Consider the following 25,430-nt stretch of genomic DNA (forward strand, 5'->3'; position numbering starts at 1 on the left):
CACTGACTGCACTGATAGAATATTCATTCAAATGAGAAAGAAATATCATGACCGAAACCACGTATTATATTGCAAGGGAATTGCATGACCGCAGCAGAACTGGAGACGAATTTCACAAGGGAGTTTTCATTTCTTATAATCTTCTCACTATATAATGAAACACTGATACCAAAATCTCAAAGCAAACCTCCACACCAAAAGCTTGAAAATATATCACCCTAGATTGCATTACAGCCAAAGAAATCCCACAATTTCCAAATCCTAAATAAACGCAAGTTATAAGCTCCTTGTCCATGAAAGCAATGGATCCGCAGCCCACACTTAACACACATATACCGAGAAGATTATATAAAATGAAGGTTTTAGCAGGATGACAAAGAAAAATAACAAGCTTTTCACAGCAACTCGTCATTTTCTTGGTATATTGTATTTCACCAGAATACCTTCGAATCACTAACACCATGTTAAAGTAGGCCTATGCAGGTTCATTGACTTGGGGAATATGCAATGGTAGTATGAAACAACAAGGATGACATTGTTGGTGTGTTTTTATCACAAGGGAACCACAGGGGGTTATAAGGAGCAGTTTGAAAATATCTCATCATCCCTGTTGATATGTGCTCATACTCCAAGACGGCATCCATTTCTTAAGAATGTTTGATGGAAATTTCTAAGCCACCAGCGTCCAAATTTATTGATAGTACTGTCGTCATTCAAAATCATCATCAGAGATGTCAGACGTTAAGTAATGAGGTTCCCTACTTGTTGTTTTACGACAGTAATTTCTGTCAAATGTGTTTTTTTCGAGTACTGAGACATTACTCTTGACCAGTACTGTATTTTCCAAACGTAACAAAAAGAAATGGATACCATGTCTTTCATAACCAATACCACTTTGCTACCAAAAGACAAGCACCTGTAAGTCAGGACTGGCTTTTCAACTGATGTCCACTTCCTCTAATAATATGGGGACCCATGAAAAGTGATACATGAATGAGTCAGTACCGAGAAAATATTTCATCCTTCACCTCAAAAATAAAACATGAAACGTGTTTTACGCCACGTGGAAGGTGAACATCAATGAAAACCAAGTTCTTTTACAGGAGGTCTAAGGTTACAGATTGGTATTGGTGAAAGGGTTAATGCGAAGCCCGACCGATAAGAGTCTGAATTATATCACTGATAAGTGCATCCAAGGTTACGACATGATGTGACATCATGCGGTTAGGCTTACCTGACTGGTCTTGCTGGACTATATAGAAGCAACAAATAAGGGGTTAAAATCATATTCAATGTAATGAGTATACCATGCATGCTGTGGCCTCAAAGTTAACTGGTTTTCCCTATCACGACACTTCCGATGACTGAGCTAGACGACATGGGCAGGAAGACCAGTTTACTACAAGACCACAGTATTTCAGAGCATAGAAATAAGTCGGTTTTGAATAAGATGAATGAAGAAGGGATGACATTTTTAAGATTTATTTGTCGTGGCCTGTGAAAAATGGTCAAAGACAAATGGGTTTTACAGTCAAAATCTGCAAAATCCACAGAAACAGGCCAGCGCGCGCGATGGTTGAACTTCATATTTAGCCAGAGGAGAAGGCAGTACTGATATGAAATTGTTCTCACGATACGGCAAAGAATGAAGCTCCCATGCCCATATGGCCCTGATAGTGATATTGATATGAAATGGCATAACTGATGTGAAATCGACACAAACACAGGACAAGACAAGGACAAGCACAACACAATTAGCTCTTAATGACGACGTCTGTGATCTCAATTCACAAATACTTTAACTGTTGATCGTGAAAGAATGTTAGGATGAATCTGAATTCACACATCAGGTAAAACAGCACACGTTGACATGCCAAGTGTTACGTCTACAAGGTTTAGTCATGACACTTGCTAACTCTCATTGGATTTTTGGCATTGGATACTAAATATACTATTTGAACACCAAAACAAAAAATTTCTCATGCATAAAGCAAAATAAGAATAAACTTGTGAATATTGAATAAATAGCTGTACAAAATGACTTAATTTCATGAATGAGAACGAAATGGGAAAAAATAAGAAAAATATCCAAAACTTTTATTCCAAGATCCAACTCTCAAAATACTGAAAATTCCGGAAAATTTAAGATTACTGACCCCACCCAATTCTCAATACAGAAGTAAGTCCTAAATGCCAATTAAACGAACTTGAAAACTGTCTGGTCCAAAATAGTTATCCATTCATAAAATAGAGGTCATTATTTTTTCTACCATAACCTTTAATAACGCATTTCCACTAGAATAAACCAGCAGCTTCAAAACATGCACTGGTTGTGACCTCAGCCTCGAGTCCACCTCATCCAACCTGACCAGGAGTGACAAGTGCATTGATGTACAGAATGTGTGCATGAAGTACATGACACCCAGGTCTGGTTATACGGAGATGGACAGGGGAGAATGTGCACAAACTGCATAACCATGATATGGAAGGTTTACCTGAATGGGACAAGTTCAAGATGGGAGAGGTAACGTGGGGCCATTTCTGCTAAACGTCTGTGAAGTGAAGCATTTTGAATATATTATTGCTTTATGCTTCTTTCGTCACAAAACCGTAAAAATAAAACGCTTTCGAAAAATTTCAGTCTGCAGTAGCTCCCGAGACAAAAGCAAAAATGAAATGAAAAATTTAGCAGAATTCTTTCAGAGCTGTGCAATGAAATCGCTTTTTTATCCTTCTTGAAACATGATCATGATAACCCAATCAGTTTCGGAATGATGAAGGCATGCAAGTGGCAACAGTAAGGTAGACACAAAACAATTGGGAAACACTCAACCTTTTCAGAGAATAAAACAAGAATTTCTGGTACATTTTCAAAAAGTTTGATAAACTATGACATGCAATGATTTCCAGAAATGATTTCAATAAGTTTAGAAATCTCATAGGGCCTGAATCATACGAAATGTTCCCAAGTTGATAATTTCTCTGAATCCTAAGACACAGACAGGTAATGATAGCCATTTGACTGCACTCACCTCAGATGGGCCGTCTGCGCTCTCGAGAGGAACCTCGATGACAGACTGAGACGATGGCTTGGAAGGCGACCACGGTAGTTAGGAGCCAGGCCATTCTCAGTTTCACTCGAGGCAGGTGAGCCGGGGATGACGGGAGAAGCACCAATATTCTCGAAAGTCTGGCGTAGGAATTCCTCCTGAAGATGCAAAGTTTGAATAGGTTGTATTCCTCTGTTATAGTGAAGCAATTTCAGCAGGATATTTTCCTTGCTTTTATTGCAGAGCGACCAGGTACTAGGAATCTCAGTTTTAGATCATTCTGAACTCTACAAAAGAGTGGCTTCTGTTGAAACTAGCTAGGGATGGTAGGCTTGATAGGATGTCCTCATAACTCGTCTGGTCAACTGACCTTAGCCGTATCATCTTCTATGAACTGTTTGTTAGGATCAAGTGGGGTCGTAACGAGGGATGGCGGACCCGATGGGATATCGTCAACAAACTCCTCGTCGCTATTCACCTCGTCAATGGTGATGGGTTCAGTGTTCTCAGATTCTGAAATGAGCAGAGAAATGGGTCATAGAATGGAGACCATACATGTAAGGTGCACAATTGGTAAAAGCTTCCTCTGAGATCAAGGGTTTGATGTCTGCTAAGGAACCACAAGTAGAAGAGCTGGCAAGGAGAGGTCCCTCTCTCATTACTTTATGTTGTCAAAGCATAGTTCTTTGATGCTATCCAGTGCCTTGAACATTAGGGTGAGAAAACCTTGAAATGTACACTTGAAACACAATTGACTATTTCAATACATGTGTGAAAGTTTGGAATCTGCTCCTTAACAATTTACTTTAAACAAATTGACTTCCATCACCACACTGAAGACCACATCAGTTGGTCCTATGTAGGAAAATGGGATTGCCTAAAATCACTCATGACGGTTCAAATAGTTGAAAATATATGCTGGGGATAAAAGCAGAACACATAATGAGCCCTTCAATATATGGCTGCAATCCCTTCACCAAAACAACACATATTAAACTGAAATAACTGAAAAATAACTGAAGTTCCCAAACACCAAAAAACAACAAGAATAGAGAACTGTCCTCAGAGGATTTCATGATACAGGTACTGGAAGGCTGTAAATCAGATAAATCATCGAGACGACTTTTCCCCAGCAAACATCAACATACAGGGAGACTTCTAATAGTCCCAAGTAAAAAGCCCTGGGGCCATAGCTAAGCTACTGATGACATCGTAGGGGTTGTTCCGGGGCCAAGAAAATACGCTAGAAAGTAGACGAAGCCTCCACCTGACTAGAAGCAGATGGAACAAGGGTGAGCTGTAGTGTTCATCTTTACCATCAGAGGGCGTTTTACCCTCGTATTCATCATCGCCATCGTCACTGTCGTTCTCGATATCTTCGTCCTCCTGATCGGTCGAAATATAGAACACGACGCTACGTCGTGGTCGTGCTGCTCGAAAATTAGCCAGGAGCTGCTCAGCTGCAGACAGTACTGTTATGAGATGTGTGGTGCAGAAGGTATAGAATGTTACAATGGAACCCTGTCAACTTGAACATAGTCATTCACACCAACTAAAAGTTATTGAAGGAAACGTGACCAGATGAAATGGAGAAGATTAAACCATGAGGCTTAAAGGTTTTCATGCATGTTCATGAGTCTTTAGGCACTTTCTGTGGCGACACTTACCGATATCCTTCGAGTCTTCTGTATCCTGGGTGTCAGTTGAGAGAATTCGGTTCCTTCGCCGCCTGGCAGCCAGCTCTTCTGCCGACAAGGCAAAAACACGGAAACTACTGCAATGGAGAGAAGCACACTTTCAGGTACCAAGTCGCCAAGTCTTACTGATTTTGGAGATTATAATAGGTGAGATTCCCCACTGATCTTGGGCATAACATTGTACTCTCTTTGGCCAGGATCAAGCTTGACAGCCAGGTTTACAAGGGGCTTGGGTCTGGTTTTGTGATAAGGCAAGAACACTCACTCGGTTGATGTCTCCGCTGTATCCCCCTCCTCACTGACTGTCGGATATATGACGACCTCGGGCTCTTCTTCTTCATCTTCATCATCATGATCTTCGCTCGGCGTTCTGTCAGGACCAGACGTCCGTGACATGAAAGTCTGGTGGCGGGCGAGAGACCCTCGTGACGTCGTGATGGCACCACCCTGGAACAAGAATGAAACTAACGACTACTAATTTGAAAACTGTCCAATTCACAGCGAGGTAATTTGAGTATATTACACTGCAGATTACCCTAAGTTAATGGCACATTACTGCTGAGAATTTGTTTACACAACAAGAACAGATAGCAAGGTTTGAAGAAACTGAGAGCGTTCAGACTTACCGAGTCTGATATGTTCGAATTTCCATCCTCATCGAATCTTTGCGCTATTTCTTCCGGTGAAGCACCGATGGTGAAGAAATCGTCATCATCGTCATCGTCATCCACATTCTCCCCATCTTCTTCATGTACGGCCTGGAAATTGCAGAAAGATGGCAGAGAGTAAGCAAGATTAGGCTTGAATAGGCCTATTATAGGTGACATGGAGTGGTTCCCAAGCCTCTCGGAACAGAGCCCTTGCTGACATCTTGAACAAAATGAAGCTGTTTCACATCACACTGAAATAACATTAAACTGTTCTTACCAGAGCTCTCTCAATAACCATGGTGTCTCTTCGAATCTGTGCCTTCTGCAGCTGTTCTGATAACGTGTCGGGCTCAATGGTGAATCGGCGCCGATCTGAATGGAGGTGAAATCATATTTACTCAAAGCAGCAATTGTTTTTTAACACAGAACTGTCTTCAGCCTCACTGCTGGGAACAATCATGCATCTTGGCTCAAATTAGTATTGATACATTGGACATAACACAAAGCAGACAGCTCACAGGAAGAAATAAATTTTGCACTTTTCTGGCAAGACATTTGGGGTGTATTTATAGTAACTTGACTGACTTAACTTAGGAGTTGTAATATCCTACAGGTTCTAAATAATCAATGTTCAGATTCTACGGGCCAAATTCATAAATGATGTTTAGCTTAAAACAGCATTTAACTACTGAATAGACAGTAGGCCCTGAAACTGATTAGAGAGAAGTTGTACATGTCTAACCCTGAAACGCCCTACATGAATTTGGGCCTATATGTTTTGGTTTAATCAGGTAATCTACAGTACCATTGGTTATGCCTGATCACCCAGCCTGGTTATGCCTGATCACCCATTCAATTTCAAATAAACTACGATTGTTACTTTACATACTAGTCTTCAACAATAGCTTTACCACAGTACAATGTATACACACAATACTCATTTGCTCAGGTTGTGTTACAATGAGGGTGACGATAAGTGATATCTGAGTGTTATTGTGCCATGTGATGAGAGGATCAGGTTGTCAGCTGGTCAGATATGGGTCGAGTCAAGATTCTACATTTATGGCGCTTTCTAGTATTTTCCTTTGCACCACACAAACAAAGCCCATTTTGGTCTGAAAGAGCCGACATGCCAGATGGATCAAGCATTATTTCTGATTTCTCGTATCAAAAACTCGACCCCACGTCTGACCAGCTGTATACAACATCACTGCACCAACACGACAACAGGGATGCTTGCCTTCTGCTCCCTGTCTAGGGGCAGTCACTCCCAAACCTGTAGCCAAAGAACATTAATAACTCAATGAGCAAGCAAAAAACATGCAATCTATCTACAGATGATGAGACATGAATAATGTGAAATAACCTTTGGGGACTTTCCAATGACAATCATATAGCCAAAGACAAAAGCCAAAAGACAGCAGACTTGTTGGTTGCCCATCATCTGGGAAGAGGAGGTCAATGCCCTTTAAGAAACCAAAACGCAAGCCCAACATACAGACTTGTTTAGAGAAGGTGATGATGAGATCTTCTACAACATTACCTAAAGCAGCAATTCCACGATTCTGTCTTTTATTTTGAACACAGCACTGTCTTCAGCCCAGCTGGTGGGAACAATGGTGTGTCTGGGCTAGTAGCTAATGACAACTTGAAGTGTATCAAAGGCTCAACATGACAAAACTTATGCACAATTCTGTTCAAAATGACTCTTACCTCTTGCAGCATCAAAAGACAACTGTAAAGTATTATCATTGTCAAGGAGTGACTTCATCTGAATACCGCCATCGTCAACGCGTTGAGCCCAGCGCCCTCTAGGAGCTGGAAGACTACTCATCGGCCCAAGCGGGTCTGACTCCTCATGCAGCACCTGCAAGGGAATTTAAACAGTTTAGAGGACAGGTGAGAGGGTGTGGGTTAAGGTTGACATGATGGTGTGAGTCAGTGTCACCTGGAAGTACAAGGTCACTTACTACTCCCTACACAAACTGGCAGTTGTCCACATTGCTTACAAGAAAGATCCACATGCCCAAAGATCAAATCCGAAGGTTCTGCAACTGGGTAACACGCAACAGTATACAATGTCCAAATCATGTCCCTTAAGGTGTTGACATCTTATTGGATTCCCGAGCTTCACTCTTCAGTACTACCCCTTCGAGGCAAGAATACTTCTTTATCTTCTGTAGCACCTCGCGAGCCCTAGGCTATGAAAAGCTAGTCTTGGAAGCATACAGGTTTTCTTCCACACAGAGAAAGCCTAATACCAGAATTCTGAAGGTGAATAGCAACTGGCTATAGCTGTACACATGAGGTTGTACGTGTACATATCAAGTCATTACCAGGCATGCTAATCCAATACTGTGCTCCTGATATATCAACCTAACTATGTGTAATCTCATTGGAATGCCTTCCCAAGCGTGCAAACAATCACACCCATCACCAGTAACGCTCCAAGATGCAGAAAACATGACCTACTACCAAGCAACTTTCACCGAGAAGCTTGATGCAAATGGCTGAGAATCATATACACAATTATATATCATATTTACAGATATTAGACTTCTGAATGAAAACTTATAAGATCTTAGAAAGTGTTTTGGGGCAATATTCTAAGTGCTTTAAGCATAGAATTATGCGTCTCGCCCTTACCCCGGACTTGTCTTTAGGCCTTATGGTTACAGGGAGCTGAGGGGATATACCCTCTCTGCCCACCAACCCGACTTCCCTTGAAGGTTCTTCAGGTTTTGTTTTAAGAAGCATAGCAGTTCGCTCTTTGATAGATAGACTTCCCCTGAAGCATTCCACAGGTTTGGTAACCGGAAGCACAGAGGTTCCCTCCCAGCTCGGCACCTTAAATACCTTGGACTGTTCTTCCGGTTTGGGTGTAGGGAGCAGTGGAGGTTTTCGCTCCAGTGATCGACCCTACAATTTGATCCAATTTTACATATATTAGCATCTTTTCACAATAAGTGTTACTTTTCAGACTTGAAGCATGACATATTGAGCTGAAACTGTGCTATCTGTTTAGGAGTGAAAAGTATCGTTAGTGGGGATTAAGTTTACTAATAATACTGTCTCAATCAGTAGCAGTTCCATAATCACTTTTTTATATTTTCATTTTATTTTTTGTGGGTTTTTACAGAAGTCTACACATTTCTTAGTTCTCAACTCAAAACGACTGATACCAGTATCAAGCAGGGCGTTTTTTACATCACTTTTCAAACAGTTGGTCCCCAAACCTGCCCGATTCCCCAACACAGGTATCACTTATCAATTGAAATAGATAAGCAGAAGGAATAAAGGGACGATCAAAGCATTTGTCAGCATTTGGATTGCCCTCCCATTTCCCGAGGACTCGCCATGGCTTTCTTCTACCACCCTGCAGGATTGGAACACAAATATTATGGACAAATATAACGGGTCCAACATCTGCTCTGAAAAAAGATCCATAACTTGTTAGTCACAGATGAAAAAACATTAGTAATAGCAGACAAACCTTGCTCCATATCGGTGAATGCGACTGCGACTTTGTCATAAACGGTACAGATGCCTAGAGGGGAAATCGGTGAGCGTTATCATTCACTATGGTGTGGCAAGCGAACATTCACATACAGGACTAGACAGGCATTGGTGAAAAGACCCGGTGAAATCTTATTGACCACAAGCCAAAGAGGGACTTGTGCATCTGGATGACATCAATATAGGATCATCAAACTAGGAATCGGACAACACTTCATGGAGGACAAACATATACATAGCTATATCTCAGACCAGGACCACTCCACTTTAGATCTTTTGTTGGTAGCCATGATGATCTTGATTGATGCAATCCAGATTTCAACTTTTATTCCTGGGTCTTTAAACCAATCAATCTACATGACATGAAATGATGATGATTGGTAAATGGTATAGAAACACTCGACGTCATACTTAAAATCACGAAAGTAACAGAAATTAAGCCATATTCATTTTAAGGAAAACTTATTAATACTTGCAAAAATTAGGTAAATGAACTTCAATTTTTACAAAAAATGATTGAAATTATTGGATAATTCTGGTGTAACTTGATAATTAAGGGAAATATTGACTTTGACTTCAGCAAAAGATTACAACTTTACACTAATCAAGAGAACTGAACTTTAATATTACAATTAAAAAGACAATTTAACCTGAAATTCAACAATTTTGAAAGATTAATGTCCCAAAACCAACACTCAAATAAAAATTAACAGAACTTTAATAACAGAAAACCATCATAGCTTTTGAAAACCAAAGCAGACAGAACTGGGAAATGCAATGTTCAAATAAAGCGGGAACAGTTTAAAGGGGGTTTCAAAATCATACATACTGTATTACCATCAAGAGGAAATATTTCCAATGATTGGTGATGCGTCAAGGTGATGCGTATGGTTTTGAAACATTGAATAAAATAGATAAGTCACACTTTTTACACACAAATTAAGACATGAGCAGTTATTTTAATCCAGTGCTAAAATAATCAATATTTAAGACTGGAAAGGTGATAATCAATTCAACTAAACTAAGTTGCAATATATTCAAAGCTGGGGACTTTGATATAATAATTACAGTCATTTACTTGATCTCATCATAATGTAGATTGAATGTGAACGTATATTTCGTGAATACTGACAAACATTTGGATTATAGGTGCATCAGGTGTTGCTATTAAAGTGTTCTGTGAGTGTTATGTTAGTACGGAGTTATTCAAATCATGCACTGGATTCAGTTAATTTGGAGTCCTTTGTTCAGAGGCCTCAGTTAGTTTTTGCCTCCTGACTTAACTTCGAAATACTCAATGACGAGTCAAAGTTGTTGAGATTCAAATTTTGAATACGGCAGACGCAGTGAAACAGATGGAGTGAAAATGATAAAAGAGGTGAAAATCATCTTGAACCATCAAGGGTTAACATTCACCTGTCGATCTGCTCATTTCCATGGTAACGAGCAGATGAGAATTGTGTGAACCCTCGAAGTTTCGAGATGGTGTAACTCAAATATGATGTTAAGAGTGGAAAAATGTAAGAGACTTCACAGGATGCGTGTCTTTGTGGATTAAGAGAACAAATACCGGTACTGCATATTACCCAGCGCCAGGAATAGTTTTCATCTGATTGAACTTATGTATCATGTTGAGAGGAATCACTGACGTGAATTGAATCTCCAAGTAAATATGACTCACAAAGCAATCTCTTCAATAGCTATGCACAATTTGACAAATTTTGACAAGACCTGTGTACAGAACACGCTGTTCTGAGAGCCATATATACCCTAAGACGAGATAGATTCGATACACTTGCAAAACTTTCTGCCAAATGATACACAGGTCCCCCAGATTCCCTGTCATGTCTCCCTGCCCAGAATGTATTGATTAGGAAACACAAGCATGACTGTCACAAACGATATCTTACTCGACGTGGACTCTCGGTATGGGGACTCCCAATGAACTGAAAACAGACAGCGGTGATTATGCAGCAAGAGAAACACAGGACTGAAACAGATGACATGGCAGTATGAAAAGATGGAGGAAATATTGAGGCAAATTACAAGGTTCCTGAAGAACTCAATCAAAATTCACAATTGTACTCTGATTTTGGATCACAAAGATCCCTTCTGGGTTGATGAACTTTTCTCACTTTTCATATGTAAAATAACCTTTCCACAGAAAAGTTTTGAAGCCATGATTGCTTGAATAAGCTTTCTGAGTAATGGATTTTATGTTGGAAGAGCTTAAAATATGAGACCGAAAGAGAATAAGGATGAGTATGAGAGTCATTATATTAATGAAAACTGCATGCCATGGCAGATCAAGGCCTGAAGAGAGGTTATGTGAGTCAATGTTAGTGGAAACTGCAGGCAGCAAGTTCATGTTGGACTATTAAACAATGCAAGGCCAGTGTTATAAGGTTGTTGGAGAGTCTAAATGTAAAGAGCCACAACGAATGAACAAATATGTGACCCGCTCTACCAAAACTAGGCGCTTGTCGCATCTGAACTTGACAGGTTGATACGGACTTGTTGTTCATTTCCCTATTGTAGACCTTTTGTGAAATGTGACCAAATCAGTTTGTAATAGATTTCACAAAAGGTCTACAATAGGGAAATGAACAACAAGTCCGTATCAACTTGTCGAGTTCAGATGCGACAAGCGCCTAGTTTTGGTAGAGCGGGTCACATATATCATGGGGTTATGAATGCATCGGTCTATTATACTCTTTTCTCCCCAATTCAAATATCTTTGTTAAAGTTACCAAAAGAATGAAAAACCAACAACAAAAGAATGAACACCTTCAGAAAGGAACACAATTGTTAAGAAGGGTATTAGGGTCAAAGAATATGTTAACAGGCTGAACAAAGTAATATGTGCATTGCAAAATAGGCTGTCAACTCAACAGAAGGTTATAAAGGTAATGAGGGACTTCATTGACAAAAGGTTGCAGTAATGGCTTCATGTAGTGGTCCAATACAATGCAGACCCTTTTGTGGGTGAAATTGACATGGGCTATTGTATATTTGAGCATTCCGGATATGAAGTTCCTCATTATGGCATGAAAGTGCCCAAGCAATTTTAATATACAAAGGTACAAAATACAACACTATAGGTATTGTGTTTGCGACAAGTTGATTGAAAACAAAACATGTTAGCTTCATTCAAAGTCATCTTTTCCTTCAAACTGAATGTCAATTCTGTCCTCACAAGATCAATTTGGCATGTATCAACATTTCTATCAATTACCAACGGATCTCTTCAATACTGAGCACAGCCAGAAAGAGGTTGATAGTCTGTTTCAATCACAGGAGAGAGTTGCATTGGGGGGGTTGGTAGTTGGTAGCATTCTCATAGTCAAATGGATTTCGAGGAATACATCGGCAAAGCGGGAAAAAATCACTTGAACAGCAGAAAAAATTAACCTCCAATCTACATACTTTCAAAGGTTCATTTCCATGCGTAGTTATCTCTCCCTAAAACAACACAACCACACATGCAATGATGTCGCTGGATGCAATGATGATCTTCCAGAAGAAATTTATGGACCAAGCACCAATGGCCAACAACTTCCATTCCAGTGGTCAATAACCACGCAAGTCCAGGCAAGAGAAGAGATTGTATGCAATATGCACTGATCATAATAGTCCCATACTGTACTAATTAATACTTGGCTATGTCGGCTATCCAACGTCCCTTAAAGATGGTTCATGGTTCCCCTCTTCTTCACTCAAATATTTTGTGACAAATCCCAACGACGTCTGCTTCACTTACCTGTTTCTTTGCCCATGACGGTAACCCGCCAATGTTGAAACTATAGTCTGGGTCATCTTCATCATCTTGGTTGTCGTCTGCTCCATCATCATCCATGTCAACAGCCTCATCGTTGCCATTTGTATCAACAGTGCCAGGACGCACGCATGGAACTACAGCAAATGTTCCCCGTCTGCAAGAAAGACAAGCAATGGTCAGTGAACAAATGATCACATTCTTGATGGAATGGTGGACAAATGCAGCAGGCACATTTCTCTTGGTGAAAAACAATAATTTTGTTCTTCCTTTGCAATGCTTTTCTCAGTACAGCTGCCTTTAATTTGTATGATCTCGATGAACTTGTGAGAATGAGAATGCTTTGGCACATATATACAGGACTCGATGCACCAACAACAAACTAATCCAGGGTTTTTTCCTTACCTGATGGCTGGCCCTCCATCGGCCTGATCCTTGCTGATTTTCCCCAATGCTGCCAACCTCTGCCTCATCTGCTGGGTGAAGTCGGGGTGTAACTTCCACACAAATATACAACTGAAAGATAGAAGATTACTTGAGATTATGATGAGACTGCAGTGTGATGGGCTCCTCCTCCCTGGCTGATGATGGAAGTCAAAAGGCCAATATGACCCAACAGTGCCAAACCATGGTGTTATATGCAGATCACTCACGAGAGCAAACAGAATGAATACGAAATCTTACCCATCTCCAGAAACTGAGATAAAATGCTTGAGATCGTTCATAAACTTGATGCCAGGCGCGATCTCCGAATGGCCGTACATCGTTGATACCACATCACCGGAGATGAAATCCATGATGCAGATGTTCTTATCGGAGCAGCTTGTTGCTGCGTATGAGCCGGACGGATCCAGTTGGACTCGGACCAATGTGCCATCATCGCCTATTGATCCCTTGTAACACTTTCGTTGTTTTCCTGTCTTTACATTGTAGATTCTGAAGGAAGAAAAACTTCATGATTACTTTTACCACTGCTGCATTGAACACCGTCAATGATGCAATCTTCGCCAGCGATTATCAATCAGCCGATGGGACGAGGGTTCAGACTCACCTAACATTCCTATCATGGCAAGCAGTGGCGACAAACTTATTCGTTGGGTCGACATCCATGTCATAAAGCGTGGTCTTCCCCACCATATGATGGTTGAGAGACAACTGCAGCTCGTCACTGTCAGGATTCTGAAACAGAAATGATTTGAAAATGCATACTTTGATACTTCTTATGAGTAAAGTTGAACCTCCCTGAGGCAGCAACCGCACAGTAGTTCGGAGAACTTTCACTTCTAATTTCCGATTCTAGGTTCCGATTATTTTTTTGATAACTTCACTCAGACTTACCGTTTGCACATTCCGAAACAATAACGTCTTATCAGCTCCACAACTTAACATCTGCAACTGATTATTATTCTCAACAAATCGCACCGCCGTAATCGAGGACGAGTGGTCATCCAGAGTATTCAGCAGACTGAAATCTTTGTTGACATCGAAGATGTGGATCAGACGATCGCGACTGGCCGTGCTGAGGTAGAGAGGACGTCCTTCTGCAATACAAACACAAGTTGTTTACTTCATTCAGGATGATTTTTTCTTTCTTTTGGACAAACAAATTTTAACAACTGGTCCTCAGTATTTGATACAGACGTTGAAATCAGAATCAGGCCACACAATTTCACAAAAGGATGTATTTCTGAGCTCAGGGTGTGGCTCAATTGCCTCATCCAGAATCATCACTGTAAAGCATACCTTTTTCACTTTGTGAGAATTCCAAAGAAAGCACCTCTCCATCATGAGCTTCAATCAGACACAATTCCTCAAAGAAGTTCAGATCGTGTAATCTGTAAAACAGACCGGAACATGTATCAAGTGGCATCGTTCAATTCAATTTTCAACCTATAATTTGTGATACCTTGTTACTCAAGTTGTTTCCGGAAACTTGCAAGTTGACTGGAAGATACTTGAACCAGTGGCCTCATGAATCCTGTCAACAGATTTGGCCTGTTTGGTTGCTTTATCGACATATCCAAGTAATTCCTCACACCCCACATCCTGTCAGACCTACCTAATGTTGCCCATTCTGTCTCCAGAAGCTAACCTCTGACCATCAGGGCTGACCTTGATCGAACGCACTCCATTCTTCCCCTCATAAGCAGCGTCTGCCTTCTCACCAGTATTGTTGTCAGTATTACATACGAAGGTGTACTCGGGATCCGTATAGACGACTTTCAACAGGTCCTGGAAGATCAATGTCAAGTCAAGTTCAGAAGAGAGAACTAGGTAGAAAGAACTACATGTAGAGACCCTGTGTTTTGGTTGCAAAAGTCACTCACAAAAGCAGAGACTATCACTCAGAATCTGTTTGAATCGTATGCTATATGAAGCACTGGTGACGATTTCGCAAAACCACAAGTCAACTCACACTAAACATGATTGATGACAGTATACTTACATGACTGTATATATTCCTCCTGAGTCCAATGTCAGTGTTGACATGCGTATCAAGATTCCAAAACCTAATCGTATCGTCACTTGAACACGTTATGAATGATCCAGGTGGCAGGGCAGGCTGTTTGTCAGACGGCATATCTGGGTACACCTCCAGACCCCACACACATTGACTGTGGTATAGAAATGACCAAACTTTGCCGATCTTTTTAATGTCTTTTATATCCCATATATAGAGACTGTGGTCGTTGTATATACAAGTCAGTTTCTTATTGTTATTGTCTACTACAGCTGCCAGAGTATTTGGGAATTTTGCATCTTGTGAATAGCGAACCATATGGCTGAAATGTACAGATGATACAAGTTATACAGATGCAGACATCTGACAAGCACAAACATACAAAAGATTCAGATGCAAATCAGTAAAACTTCCGATGGTGCAGCCAATACTATCTCATCAATCAACTTCTCTACATGATGGTGTCATCACATGTTCCTGTCTAAAAAAAGAACCAGCACTGAAGTAAGACCCTACCCAAAGAATAAGGCCAGAAGGGCCAAAATCAGGATCATAGGAGTACATCAGGGCAGTTATGATGATCACCATGTGTCAGAGAGATTAGATGAGCCGGTATGCCCCTGGATCAACTGTTCAGTTATGAGTTAGTCAGTTTGTACCACAGACATTCTCCCACTTGCATGGTTTCTATGACAGGTTGTCGTCATTTCAAATTCACGAGTTCAGAGTTATACTACTAACCTAGCATCATGGCCAGCCGCCACATCCACTCCTATACAATGCGGCCGGGGCAACGTGATCACGAAGTTGAGACTGAGGGCATCGAACACACGAATAATGCCATCACCACAACCAATGAAGATGTACTTGTCGCCAGCACTTATTGAATTGGCAGTCGTTGTCTGCAAGAAAAGAATAGATTTAGAATCAGTGTCGGTAAAAAGCAAAGTTTCAACGTTCGAAGGAACTCCAGTTTCAGAGTCTGGCCTGAAACATGCCACAGTCCCCAGGCCATTAGATTTGGTGGCAAAACCAGCCTCTGCTTTTCATTTTAACTCAATTCAACTTACTCTTAATTCGACCCACTTATCCAGGAGTCTCTTCTCATTGAACTCACACAGTAAACCAGACTGTGTGATGGTGTATGTCCGTCCGGTGCTACATCCCTTCCCACAGGCAACGTCTGTGAAGATGTTATTTCTCTGATCGCCAAGAATCCCTGAGCGACCTTGAAGGGGCACAGTCTCATTTCTCTGCAGGATGAAATGATTATCGGTAAATGGATGAAAGACATTTAGTGCTTCATGTAACTCAAGACAAATTTATCAACATTTGCAGCTTTTATGTTATTCTCATCAGAAATGTTGATAGAACTTTATGCCAGGGCAGTTCATCCAGTATATGTCAATCCCAAGGCCTCCTTGGTAGAGATCATTCCTTGGATTATGTTTACATGGGCACAACATGAGACTGCCTCAGTCTATTTTTTGCTCAAGTAATTCATCTTTCAGACACACTCATACTAACCCTTGCTTTTGTTTGTTCAAGATACCAGAACTTGACATGTCTCGTACCGACCGTAACGAAGTAACTGCCGTCTTCAGAGAAATCTAATCCATTCACCTGCAAAGATGTGAAATCATGTCAATGGGAAACACAAGTAAAGATGACTAACAAACCAGGGGAATGCTTTGATACTTCTTCTTCATCTTCTTCAGCGTTCACTCTGCATTTGGAGGGGTCATTCTCCTAGGAGTAATCCTCCTCAAAGGCGGGATGAGCGTATCCTGCGTGCCACTACGGTTAGGCGCCAAGTGGGTTTATTGGCCTAGTGGTCCGACTTTGGCGAGAGAGATAGAGTCCACGCAAGCTACTCATGTTTCTCACTTGGTGGGGTCTTAGCTTGCCCTGGCATAGACACCAGGTACAAGGAACCTCGGTTTTGAGTCTCATTCGAAGGACTGTGAAGAGCCAGGAATTTTAGTTCCTTGACAGCCACGCCGGTTCATCTAGACATACGATCATGGGTTCTCCCCGGGATCGAACGAACCCGGGCCCTATTGCGTGGTGGGCAGCAGTGTAAACCACTAGGCCATGGGGCTCCTTAATGCTTTGATACATTTTTTGAAAGCAGATTGCAGATCTACTAGCTAGGTTATCATACAAAGCTCATCATGATGTTAGTGTAATGAGGAAAGCTTACTTTGGACGAGACCTTATTCGATGCTAGTTTACATGAGAGCTTCCAGTTCCACACATTCACCATCATATCATGCTGCGAACCGACGGAGACGATATGCTTCATGTTTGGGGCAAAAGCCTGAAAGAGTAAAGGTCAGAGTTACAGAGACAACAAAACCTGCACTTCCAGTATTAAGTTCTAGTATACAATGTATTTCTCTCATACTATGTTACATGTTAGAGGCATGAACCATCAAATGGCCATAAAGAAGTAAGAGCAACTAGAGAGGGCAGTAAAACAGCCATGAATTGAGAATACGACTGAATCACGAAGGTTCTCAGTTTTTACGGAAGTTTTTTATTTCTTTATGGCGTGCTCTTGGCCTCAGCCTGTTCAGTGAGAAGAGAAGTCTCTCACACGGTTTCTTTGCCCCGAGATTGCCAACACTGGTTGTCTCATTTTTGCAATATTTGTGATCTGAAAATTGGTTTCAATTCTTCAACCAGGGGGCCAGACCCATTTACAAGCATGTCAAGTACAATTCAATTTGACAGGTCATGCATGCACACCTTGAAGTTTTCAAATGAACTGTCAAACAGTTCCATTTAGATCATGACAATTTAATGTCTCAGGTTTAATAGAGCAAGTATGACAACATTTCCAAGGGGTTGATGCATTTCTATACCGGACTTTCAAACCTCAAGAATAAATTTCTTGAACTTGATGGGAGCTTGTGCTAATTTTTTTGCTATTTGTCATCAATCAGTTCCATAATGAACTAATGATTTACTATACTGCAGGAACCACTAAGGGATTGTTCATAAACCTTATTCATAGCTGGTTCTATATCATGAAGTCTTGATTTCAATGTTCCATGTCATATAACTGAGATATCTGAACGTACCACACAACTGATGCCAAACTTGTGGCCATGAAATTCGCCAACCTGCGCCTTCTCTTCGATATCCCATACCCGCACTGCCGGCTGGTGGCCGCTCTGAAAGTAGACAATATCGTGAACGATAAGACAAAACAGGTGAACACTTGAAAACTGAAGACTTTTTGAAGAAATCTCTTAGAATCATCTGATGCCAGACAATGACCTGACCTATCAGCAGCGCCATCATTTGTGTTATCGAATTGAGTTTGATTCGAAGCAGGCCAATGGTCCTTTCAATTTTTTTCATTCCTTGATACGTAATTTCTTAAATATTTCCCACTCAGGATCGAAATACTTTGATAACAGGCAATCATGTTGACTAAACTTAATTTCAATATTATCCTATTGACAGTCAGCTTATTTCATATATACTTGAAACTTTTCACAAGACAGACAGGTGCCATAACTTAGTCACAGACTTTGAACCAACATTCTGATTTTAAAGGTAAGCAAAAGTGTGCTTAGCCGAATAACATAACATAAGAACCAAAAATATCCAGATCCAAAATACATATTTTGAGTTACCTGCCCATTATTTTTAAAATAAACATAAGCAGCGCCAAAAAACCTGCAATATTTGCATTAGCTCACGTAATGACTGTGTGATTGGGCAACAACAAATTACCTCAAATTGGCATGTCAAACATATTCTTCGCTTCAAAACGATTGTTGAGTTGACTGAGTTACTGACAGAACCCAAACTAACATGGCTCATGACTGATTTTACAGTAGAAGTGTGACTAAATGTGACTCGCTCTGCCAAAACTAGGCGCTTGTCGCATCTGAACTCGACAGGTTGATACGGACTTGTTGTTCATTTCCCTATTGTGGACCTTTTGTGAAATCTATTACAAACTGATTTGGTAACATTTCACAAAAGGTCTACAATAGGGAAATGAACAACAAGTCCATATCAACCTGTCAAGTTCAGATGCGACAAGCACCTAGTTTTGGTAGAGCGGGTCACAAATGATATACAGTTTAAAAAGACATTTGAAGGCCACAACTATTCTAATTGGGCCTCAGCTGTGCAAGTTGGCTTCCACATTCTTTACACGACTACGACTAATTTAGCAAGCACTGATCCGCCAAATCCAATGCATGTTAAACGGTTTACGTCCTAGGAATATGCATGCATAATTAGGCTTAAGTCCTACTTAAACACTGTGGAATATTGACTGGTTTTGATGATCGATACACTTAACCAAGGATAGCAGTGTGTGATCATGGTACGTTGACAATGTACCACAAACAACAAGTCTCTTGAAAAAGATTCTGCATTCACTAATGGTACCCACAACCACCCAATTTTTGATAGCTGAAATTCAACTCAACTGCATGCACATGTAGTACATGTATGATGCACATCAATTTTGCACAAGAGACATGACATTGCTACTAACCTATGCAATAAGTTGATAATTATTTTTTTAAGAGTCTTCCCACTGGGGCAATCAAAGCATTGCTCTACTTGCTCTAGACCCCAGATAAAACCATGAAAACAGACATCTGACAGGTCATGGGCGACAATTGAGAAATTGGCTCAATTATAACCACCGAACAGGGATTGATATACCATACAGCACAAATCAACATAGCATTGTCCAATTGAGTGATACAGTGCCAAAATATTCCAGGCCTCGTCTGGCAGCAAAGGAAGATTGGCCTAGTTTCCATGTTTTTTCACATTTTCATTGATTAGAATCATGATTTCGCACCACGCAATGCTGATGAAAAACCCATTCGAACTGCATGGTCAGTCAAGCAATTCTGCCTAACGAGAGCATAAACAGTTGTGGATAATTGTTTTCCTACTGGTTGTCAATTGCTGCCAATTGGGAATGTGAAATTGAATAAATATTGTGATATCTTGACATTAGCATTTGAAACAGAAGCAATATTTATAGCATGGTTACATCAAAGGCCATTCAAATTTTATAAAACAAATGTTCATTAGAAGCAGTTTGGCCACAGATGATAGTTAATTCTCACTACCCTAGCAGTCAATACAAGGTATCTGAGAGTTAATTTCGTCCTGATTTATCAAGTAAGCAATCGCTTTTGCCAAGAGCAAATGCAGCTGACTTATTTAATGTGGCTTGACTCACTTGACTCCTTGAGAGATCAAGTCAACTACTTAGTTGGTACTTAAACCTCAGATCTTGTCTTTACTCGAAGGTAGACTGCCAGACTTGGGATATCTGTCTCCTCAGGCAAGGCACTTATCTCGTTTTTCTTATGTGACTTGACACCTTGTCAGACCATGTCAACTACTTAGCCAGAAGGTAAATCACAGATCTTGACTCTCCTTAGAGGTAGACAGCCAGACTCAGGCTAGCTGTCTCTTCGCCTATTGAATGTTGTCTAAACATGAGCTCTTTCAGTATCCTTATTAACAAACAGGTCTAGCCTCATGTAGGGTGTATAATGCAAGCTGTGTTAGTAATCGAATTAACAAACTGGTGTAGCCAAATGCACTGGTCTGGCCTAACGAAGGGTGTCTAAACACCAGCTCTGTCAGTATCCGTATTTATGCACTGACTCACAACAAATCATGGTCCCAATGACTATTGATGAGCAATCGGGACAGGTGTGGTAGGCCCTAACTATAAATGATATGTTTCACCACCTGGTGAGATACCAAGATGAAATGGTGAAGATGAAAACTATACTGAACATTTGTTATACTACAAGATATCAGCCAAGAAAATACCAGGGTATATAAAAGGCCATCTATTCTATATCTGTAAGTGTGTGACTGTAGAGCACAGTGAATTATATGATCAGCTGAGCTGGCAGCAAGAGTGTGTGTGCCGGAACTTTGGGACACTTCAGTATTCATTACACCCCTCTCCGATCTCCAGCCTGTAGTAGTTTGGACAGATTTTTTCACTTCATCGACTATTCGGGATCCTCTGGGCATGGGAGGGTAAAAAAGGCCAATTCTGGTACATACAGGCCACAGGCACATCCGTGTGTAGGCCTACACATTAGGCCTCAGACTTTCTCTGAGGCCAGATTGGTAAGAAAACAATTAGTCCCCAGAAAGAAAACATCACAAAGAATGTTTGTCCAATTAGGAAAAACACGTCAATCAATTGGCCTTGTTGACAAGTTTCGATTCAAATGGGCGAAAACTTGAACTAATTAGAGATTGCAGCGAATGTGCTGAACAAATAACCCAAGGACCTTGGCCCTTTGAAGAATCATAAAGGGCTATGTTCGCTGATAATTGGAGAGTCCTTGTAGATCTCCAGTCCAATTCTAGGAACGAGTTGAGTCATATTACATGTAGAGTACTTTCAAACCTGCAAAGATGACTTAAAGTTTCACTAACCTCTCCTGTGACCAAATGCTTGCCATCTGCAGTGAAGGACAATGCTGTGATCGTTTTCTTGGATGTGTTGGAGATGTGGCTCTGACGGTTTTTCTTCCCATTGAATAACACAACAACACATCTGGAAATAGCAGAAGATGAAATATGTTATTAGTCTTTTGAAAGAGAGTACTAGCAACTTGAACACCTCAAACTTAAAAATAAGCTGCACGATATCAGCAACCAGGCCTGAGCAGGTTTATGACATGAGGGGTGAAGCGTACAGGTAGCAAAATGGAAGGCGTGGCCGATCCTCTCATTTTGTCCTGCCATCTTTGAATTAACCTTGGGATATCATATCACGCTATTCCTCAGCTTGGGTTCAAAAGTTGACCATATTCTAAATCACTGGTAAATGTCCATAGTCAAATCATAATCGATGTGAGATAGGAGTGTTTGATCAATCATTTACATGTGATATTGACAGGTTTCAACAATGCAGCCCACACTGATCAAGCCAGATGCTCAACATCTGCAGTATGCTGCTGTTGTATGGAGCAAACAAAAGTTTTCATATCAAAAATGTCAAAATATTGGTTGCACTTTTGAAATCGAAATTAGAAGGTCGGGGAGGGGGTGATTTTTGGACATTTGGCCACTTTTTTCAGTTACGTGACAATTTTGTTCAGCTGATTCTGTTCCAATACCTGTCGTCAATGGTGACACTGATTGGTTCAAACTCTAACATATCAGGAGAGACCATGTTCCATTGAACTACTTTCCCAAAACAAGTATAAAGTGCATCATTTAGGAATATGGGCCAAACAAGGACTAATCAAACACTTCAATCAAAATCTCTCAACAATTTCCTTACGATATCTAGGTCAATTGTGACCAATATAGCATCTTCACTACTCCACCAATCATAATGACTTTACTGCTCAGGTTCTGACTTAACTCATGAATTAAAGTTAGTTGGCGTGTTTGGAATCAGCGATGTTCACATGTCATAACACCAAGTCGGCTAAGATATCCATACCTCAAAAATGTTCAAAAGGAACTTCATGTTCATTATTTTAGTCATACATCAACATGTCTTTTAGACTGCAGATGACTAAGAATCAATGATTGAAACCCACCCAAATTGTTTAATCCGTACTGTTGACAAAAGATAATGTAAGTCACGATGAATGTTGTCAATACATAAGGAAGTTATGTATTAATTCGCTGAATAATGTAACACATCATTCTCCCAGTATACATATCCCTGTAATCAATGTATTGAGCAGTCACAAGGTGATCTGGAGCTGATTCTCAGTACTGAAATCAATAGATTTCTAAACAACAGGTGCTTTGACAGTGGTGTTTGGACAATACCACTACCATGCAATGAGGAATTGCCTAAAGGTGGCAACAATAGTTCACAGTTCACAGTCCAATACAACACAGACCATTAGTGGGTGAAATCGACCTGGGCTGGAAATCTATTGTCTTGGACAAAACAGTGTAATATGACCAGCCAAGTTGATTTAGTTTTGCCACTGAAGTACAGCATTGCTGTTTCCAATGTGAATGGTGGAATATTGGGCATTCCTTTGATTCTTCACTCATCTTTACAACTGACTGGACAGCCAAGTGGAATATCCAAATGCCATAACCGCCACCGAGAGAAAGGCAATTGTCAATTAGCATGGGCTGATAATTGCAATAATATGTCTGTGGTACTTCATTAAGAAGATGGGATAACCATAGCATGTACCAGGCTGATATGAGTTGTACATTCTGTACGCTTTACATGGGTAACAATTACATCAAGTAACCACATATAAATGGTGTGTTGTGAACATCAGAGTGCGAACTTGTCTTGTTTACAAAGTGCCAGGTGAACAATAACAAATCTCCTTCAACAGTAAGGTTGCTTCTGACATGCTTTTGAGAGCCAGCATCATGGAATGGTAAGGGGGAAATGTCCTGTAGAAGTGCTGCGTCTATTTTATCATGGATGTAACAAGTAAACGTACAGAATGAACCACATGGCAAGTTGCTTTGAAGATCATTCAGTAGCACTGTTGTTCCCAAATGAATGAGTAGCAAACCAAAGAAGCTTTCTCATAACCAAGCCAAGGTAGACCATGGACGAGACACTGAAGCCACAACCAAGCCAATCCAAGTACACTTTCTGCTAGGTTTTACTATCTTCTTCTTCACAGAAGTATAGACTAACCACTTTGTTCAAATACCAAAGGTAAAGCTCCTTTATCCTATTGATTAAAGAATAAAGATTCACCCCAGTCTTAAGTTTACTTTCATTAGATTTCAAGGCTGAAGTCAATAGGATAAATTTCCTTTCCATTGAGCAGCAAAACCTGCACACACACTATGGATTGGCTGGATTTCTTCTCTTCACTGGAATTTAGCCAGGGAATGTTTTCAAATGTTCTGAGGTGCCTTGGCATAGGTAAGAACACCTTGCTATGATATCCACAAAGATTTTAGTATCTTTTCATGAATTTGGAAAAGGTTATCAGTTTTTTCCGAACTGATATGGCCCTATGTGGTTTATAAAGTAACCAGTTGCATTCCGTAGCTGTCAATTCCTTACATACATAGAGCTATATGTACAATCTACCACACGAGATCAAGAAGATACTCAGAGAGACCGCAGAATTCTAGCCGTTGGGCTTCTAAAATGAGAGGCCCAACACTGACTGGGCAACCTTTAGGGCTATCTAAAATGGGAAACCAAACACTTGACTGGGAAACCTTTGATCATTGGTCAAAAGCAACATGCTGTGAGTTCCATTGACCCAATCCTGCCCCACCATGCTGAGAATTGAGGAACAGGAATGAGAAAGATATGTCAGCCATATCTACATGTAATGAAGGGAAATATCATACTGCATAGATAGTAATCAGGCTAATCAAATTAACAAAAGACACGGAACTGGTACTAATATTTGCAAGGCGGAACTCAAACCAGTATCAGAATAGGTATGATTGTCACACAAAGCGTGGTATGAAAGTTTATTCATGTGAATTTTATGTATCATTTTAGGATAATCCACCCGAGGGCCTTTATAAGCCTGGTTGATCTGTTGGGGTCTTTGTGACTTCTCCAGGTCATAGACAATTTGACCACTGCAATACGGACACCTATCATATGTCAGTCGTAAGGGAGTCGTCGAATGGAGAGGTTCTAATAGATTGAGGCCACTGTTTGAAGCCGTAATAGCTGATGGAAGACTGTTCATCTAAAGAAAGAACAACAGTAAGAAACTATAAAAGCTACAGCCGAAACGATGGTCAAAACAAACAGCTAGAACTACATCAGTACAGGTACACCTTCAAGGAACGCTATTGCTTCTAGCATTAACCCACTGATTTATGGTTGATATGACTATATGATACCAAAGGTAGATGAAGTATGAGAATATTACGTACAATAATACAACTTTGACTGGGTCCCAACTATGACTTGCTTATGATTAGTTAAGCTTTATCATTATCGCATGGTTCATCTACTCATGGTTTTTACATACTCAACAACATGCCCACTCCATGAACAAAGCATGACTAGCTTTGAGTAGGTTCAAATTAATTGACAGGCCTTCTTTGTAAGATGGTACATCTAGCCTAGTGTCTGGTATGTTCAGCCACATGGGTTGGCCACTTTACTCCTTGCAGTAACTAGTAGCAAGAGAATGCTCAGCTTTCGATTAAAACTACTGCCATGGGGCTGTAAGTGGTCTACAGCTGGGATTGGTGGAGAGACCTGGTCAAGGGAGAGGGCTGATACCGATGTGTGAATGAAATCATTAGTCGAGTGATGGTACTCCATGCAAC

At 40.5% G+C, this 25,430-nt stretch overlaps 1 protein-coding gene across 15 annotated transcripts in view; it reads right to left on the reverse strand.

Annotated features, from left to right (window-relative positions):
- LOC135484459 (mitogen-activated protein kinase-binding protein 1-like) overlaps positions 1 to 25,430 on the reverse strand; it is a 45,152-nt gene that overhangs the window by 12,556 nt on the left and 7,166 nt on the right. For 7 of the 15 annotated variants that reach the window (XM_064765958.1, XM_064765954.1, XM_064765959.1 and 4 more), the window contains exons 4-29: positions 21,609 to 21,729; positions 18,236 to 18,328; positions 17,353 to 17,469; positions 16,677 to 16,772; positions 16,220 to 16,402; positions 15,891 to 16,051; positions 15,135 to 15,471; positions 14,748 to 14,920; positions 14,432 to 14,523; positions 14,027 to 14,229; positions 13,740 to 13,867; positions 13,373 to 13,624; positions 13,094 to 13,204; positions 12,674 to 12,845; positions 12,340 to 12,375; positions 10,824 to 10,859; positions 8,891 to 8,944; positions 7,111 to 7,264; positions 6,638 to 6,673; positions 5,675 to 5,769; positions 5,374 to 5,505; positions 5,013 to 5,194; positions 4,718 to 4,824; positions 3,421 to 3,563; positions 3,033 to 3,208; positions 2,496 to 2,552 (exon numbers count right to left, since the gene is read on the reverse strand). In XM_064765958.1, coding sequence (XP_064622028.1) covers positions 2,496 to 2,552; positions 3,033 to 3,208; positions 3,421 to 3,563; positions 4,718 to 4,824; positions 5,013 to 5,194; positions 5,374 to 5,505; positions 5,675 to 5,769; positions 6,638 to 6,673; positions 7,111 to 7,264; positions 8,891 to 8,944; positions 10,824 to 10,859; positions 12,340 to 12,375; positions 12,674 to 12,845; positions 13,094 to 13,204; positions 13,373 to 13,624; positions 13,740 to 13,867; positions 14,027 to 14,229; positions 14,432 to 14,523; positions 14,748 to 14,920; positions 15,135 to 15,471; positions 15,891 to 16,051; positions 16,220 to 16,402; positions 16,677 to 16,772; positions 17,353 to 17,469; positions 18,236 to 18,328; positions 21,609 to 21,729 — 3,447 coding nt within the window. Of the gene's footprint in view, positions 1 to 1,234; positions 1,253 to 2,495; positions 2,553 to 3,032; positions 3,209 to 3,420; positions 3,564 to 4,717; positions 4,825 to 5,012; positions 5,195 to 5,373; positions 5,506 to 5,674; positions 5,770 to 6,637; positions 6,674 to 7,110; positions 7,265 to 8,890; positions 8,945 to 10,823; positions 10,860 to 12,339; positions 12,376 to 12,673; positions 12,846 to 13,093; positions 13,205 to 13,372; positions 13,625 to 13,739; positions 13,868 to 14,026; positions 14,230 to 14,431; positions 14,524 to 14,747; positions 14,921 to 15,134; positions 15,472 to 15,890; positions 16,052 to 16,219; positions 16,403 to 16,676; positions 16,773 to 17,352; positions 17,470 to 18,235; positions 18,329 to 21,608; positions 21,730 to 25,430 lie in introns of all 15 variants that reach the window. The other 8 variants (XM_064765957.1, XM_064765950.1, XM_064765948.1 and 5 more) reach the window with 7 other exon arrangements.

This window comes from Lineus longissimus, chromosome 3 (assembly GCF_910592395.1).
Source record: "Lineus longissimus chromosome 3, tnLinLong1.2, whole genome shotgun sequence".
In the NCBI taxonomy this organism is placed as follows: domain Eukaryota; kingdom Metazoa; phylum Nemertea; class Pilidiophora; order Heteronemertea; family Lineidae; genus Lineus; species Lineus longissimus.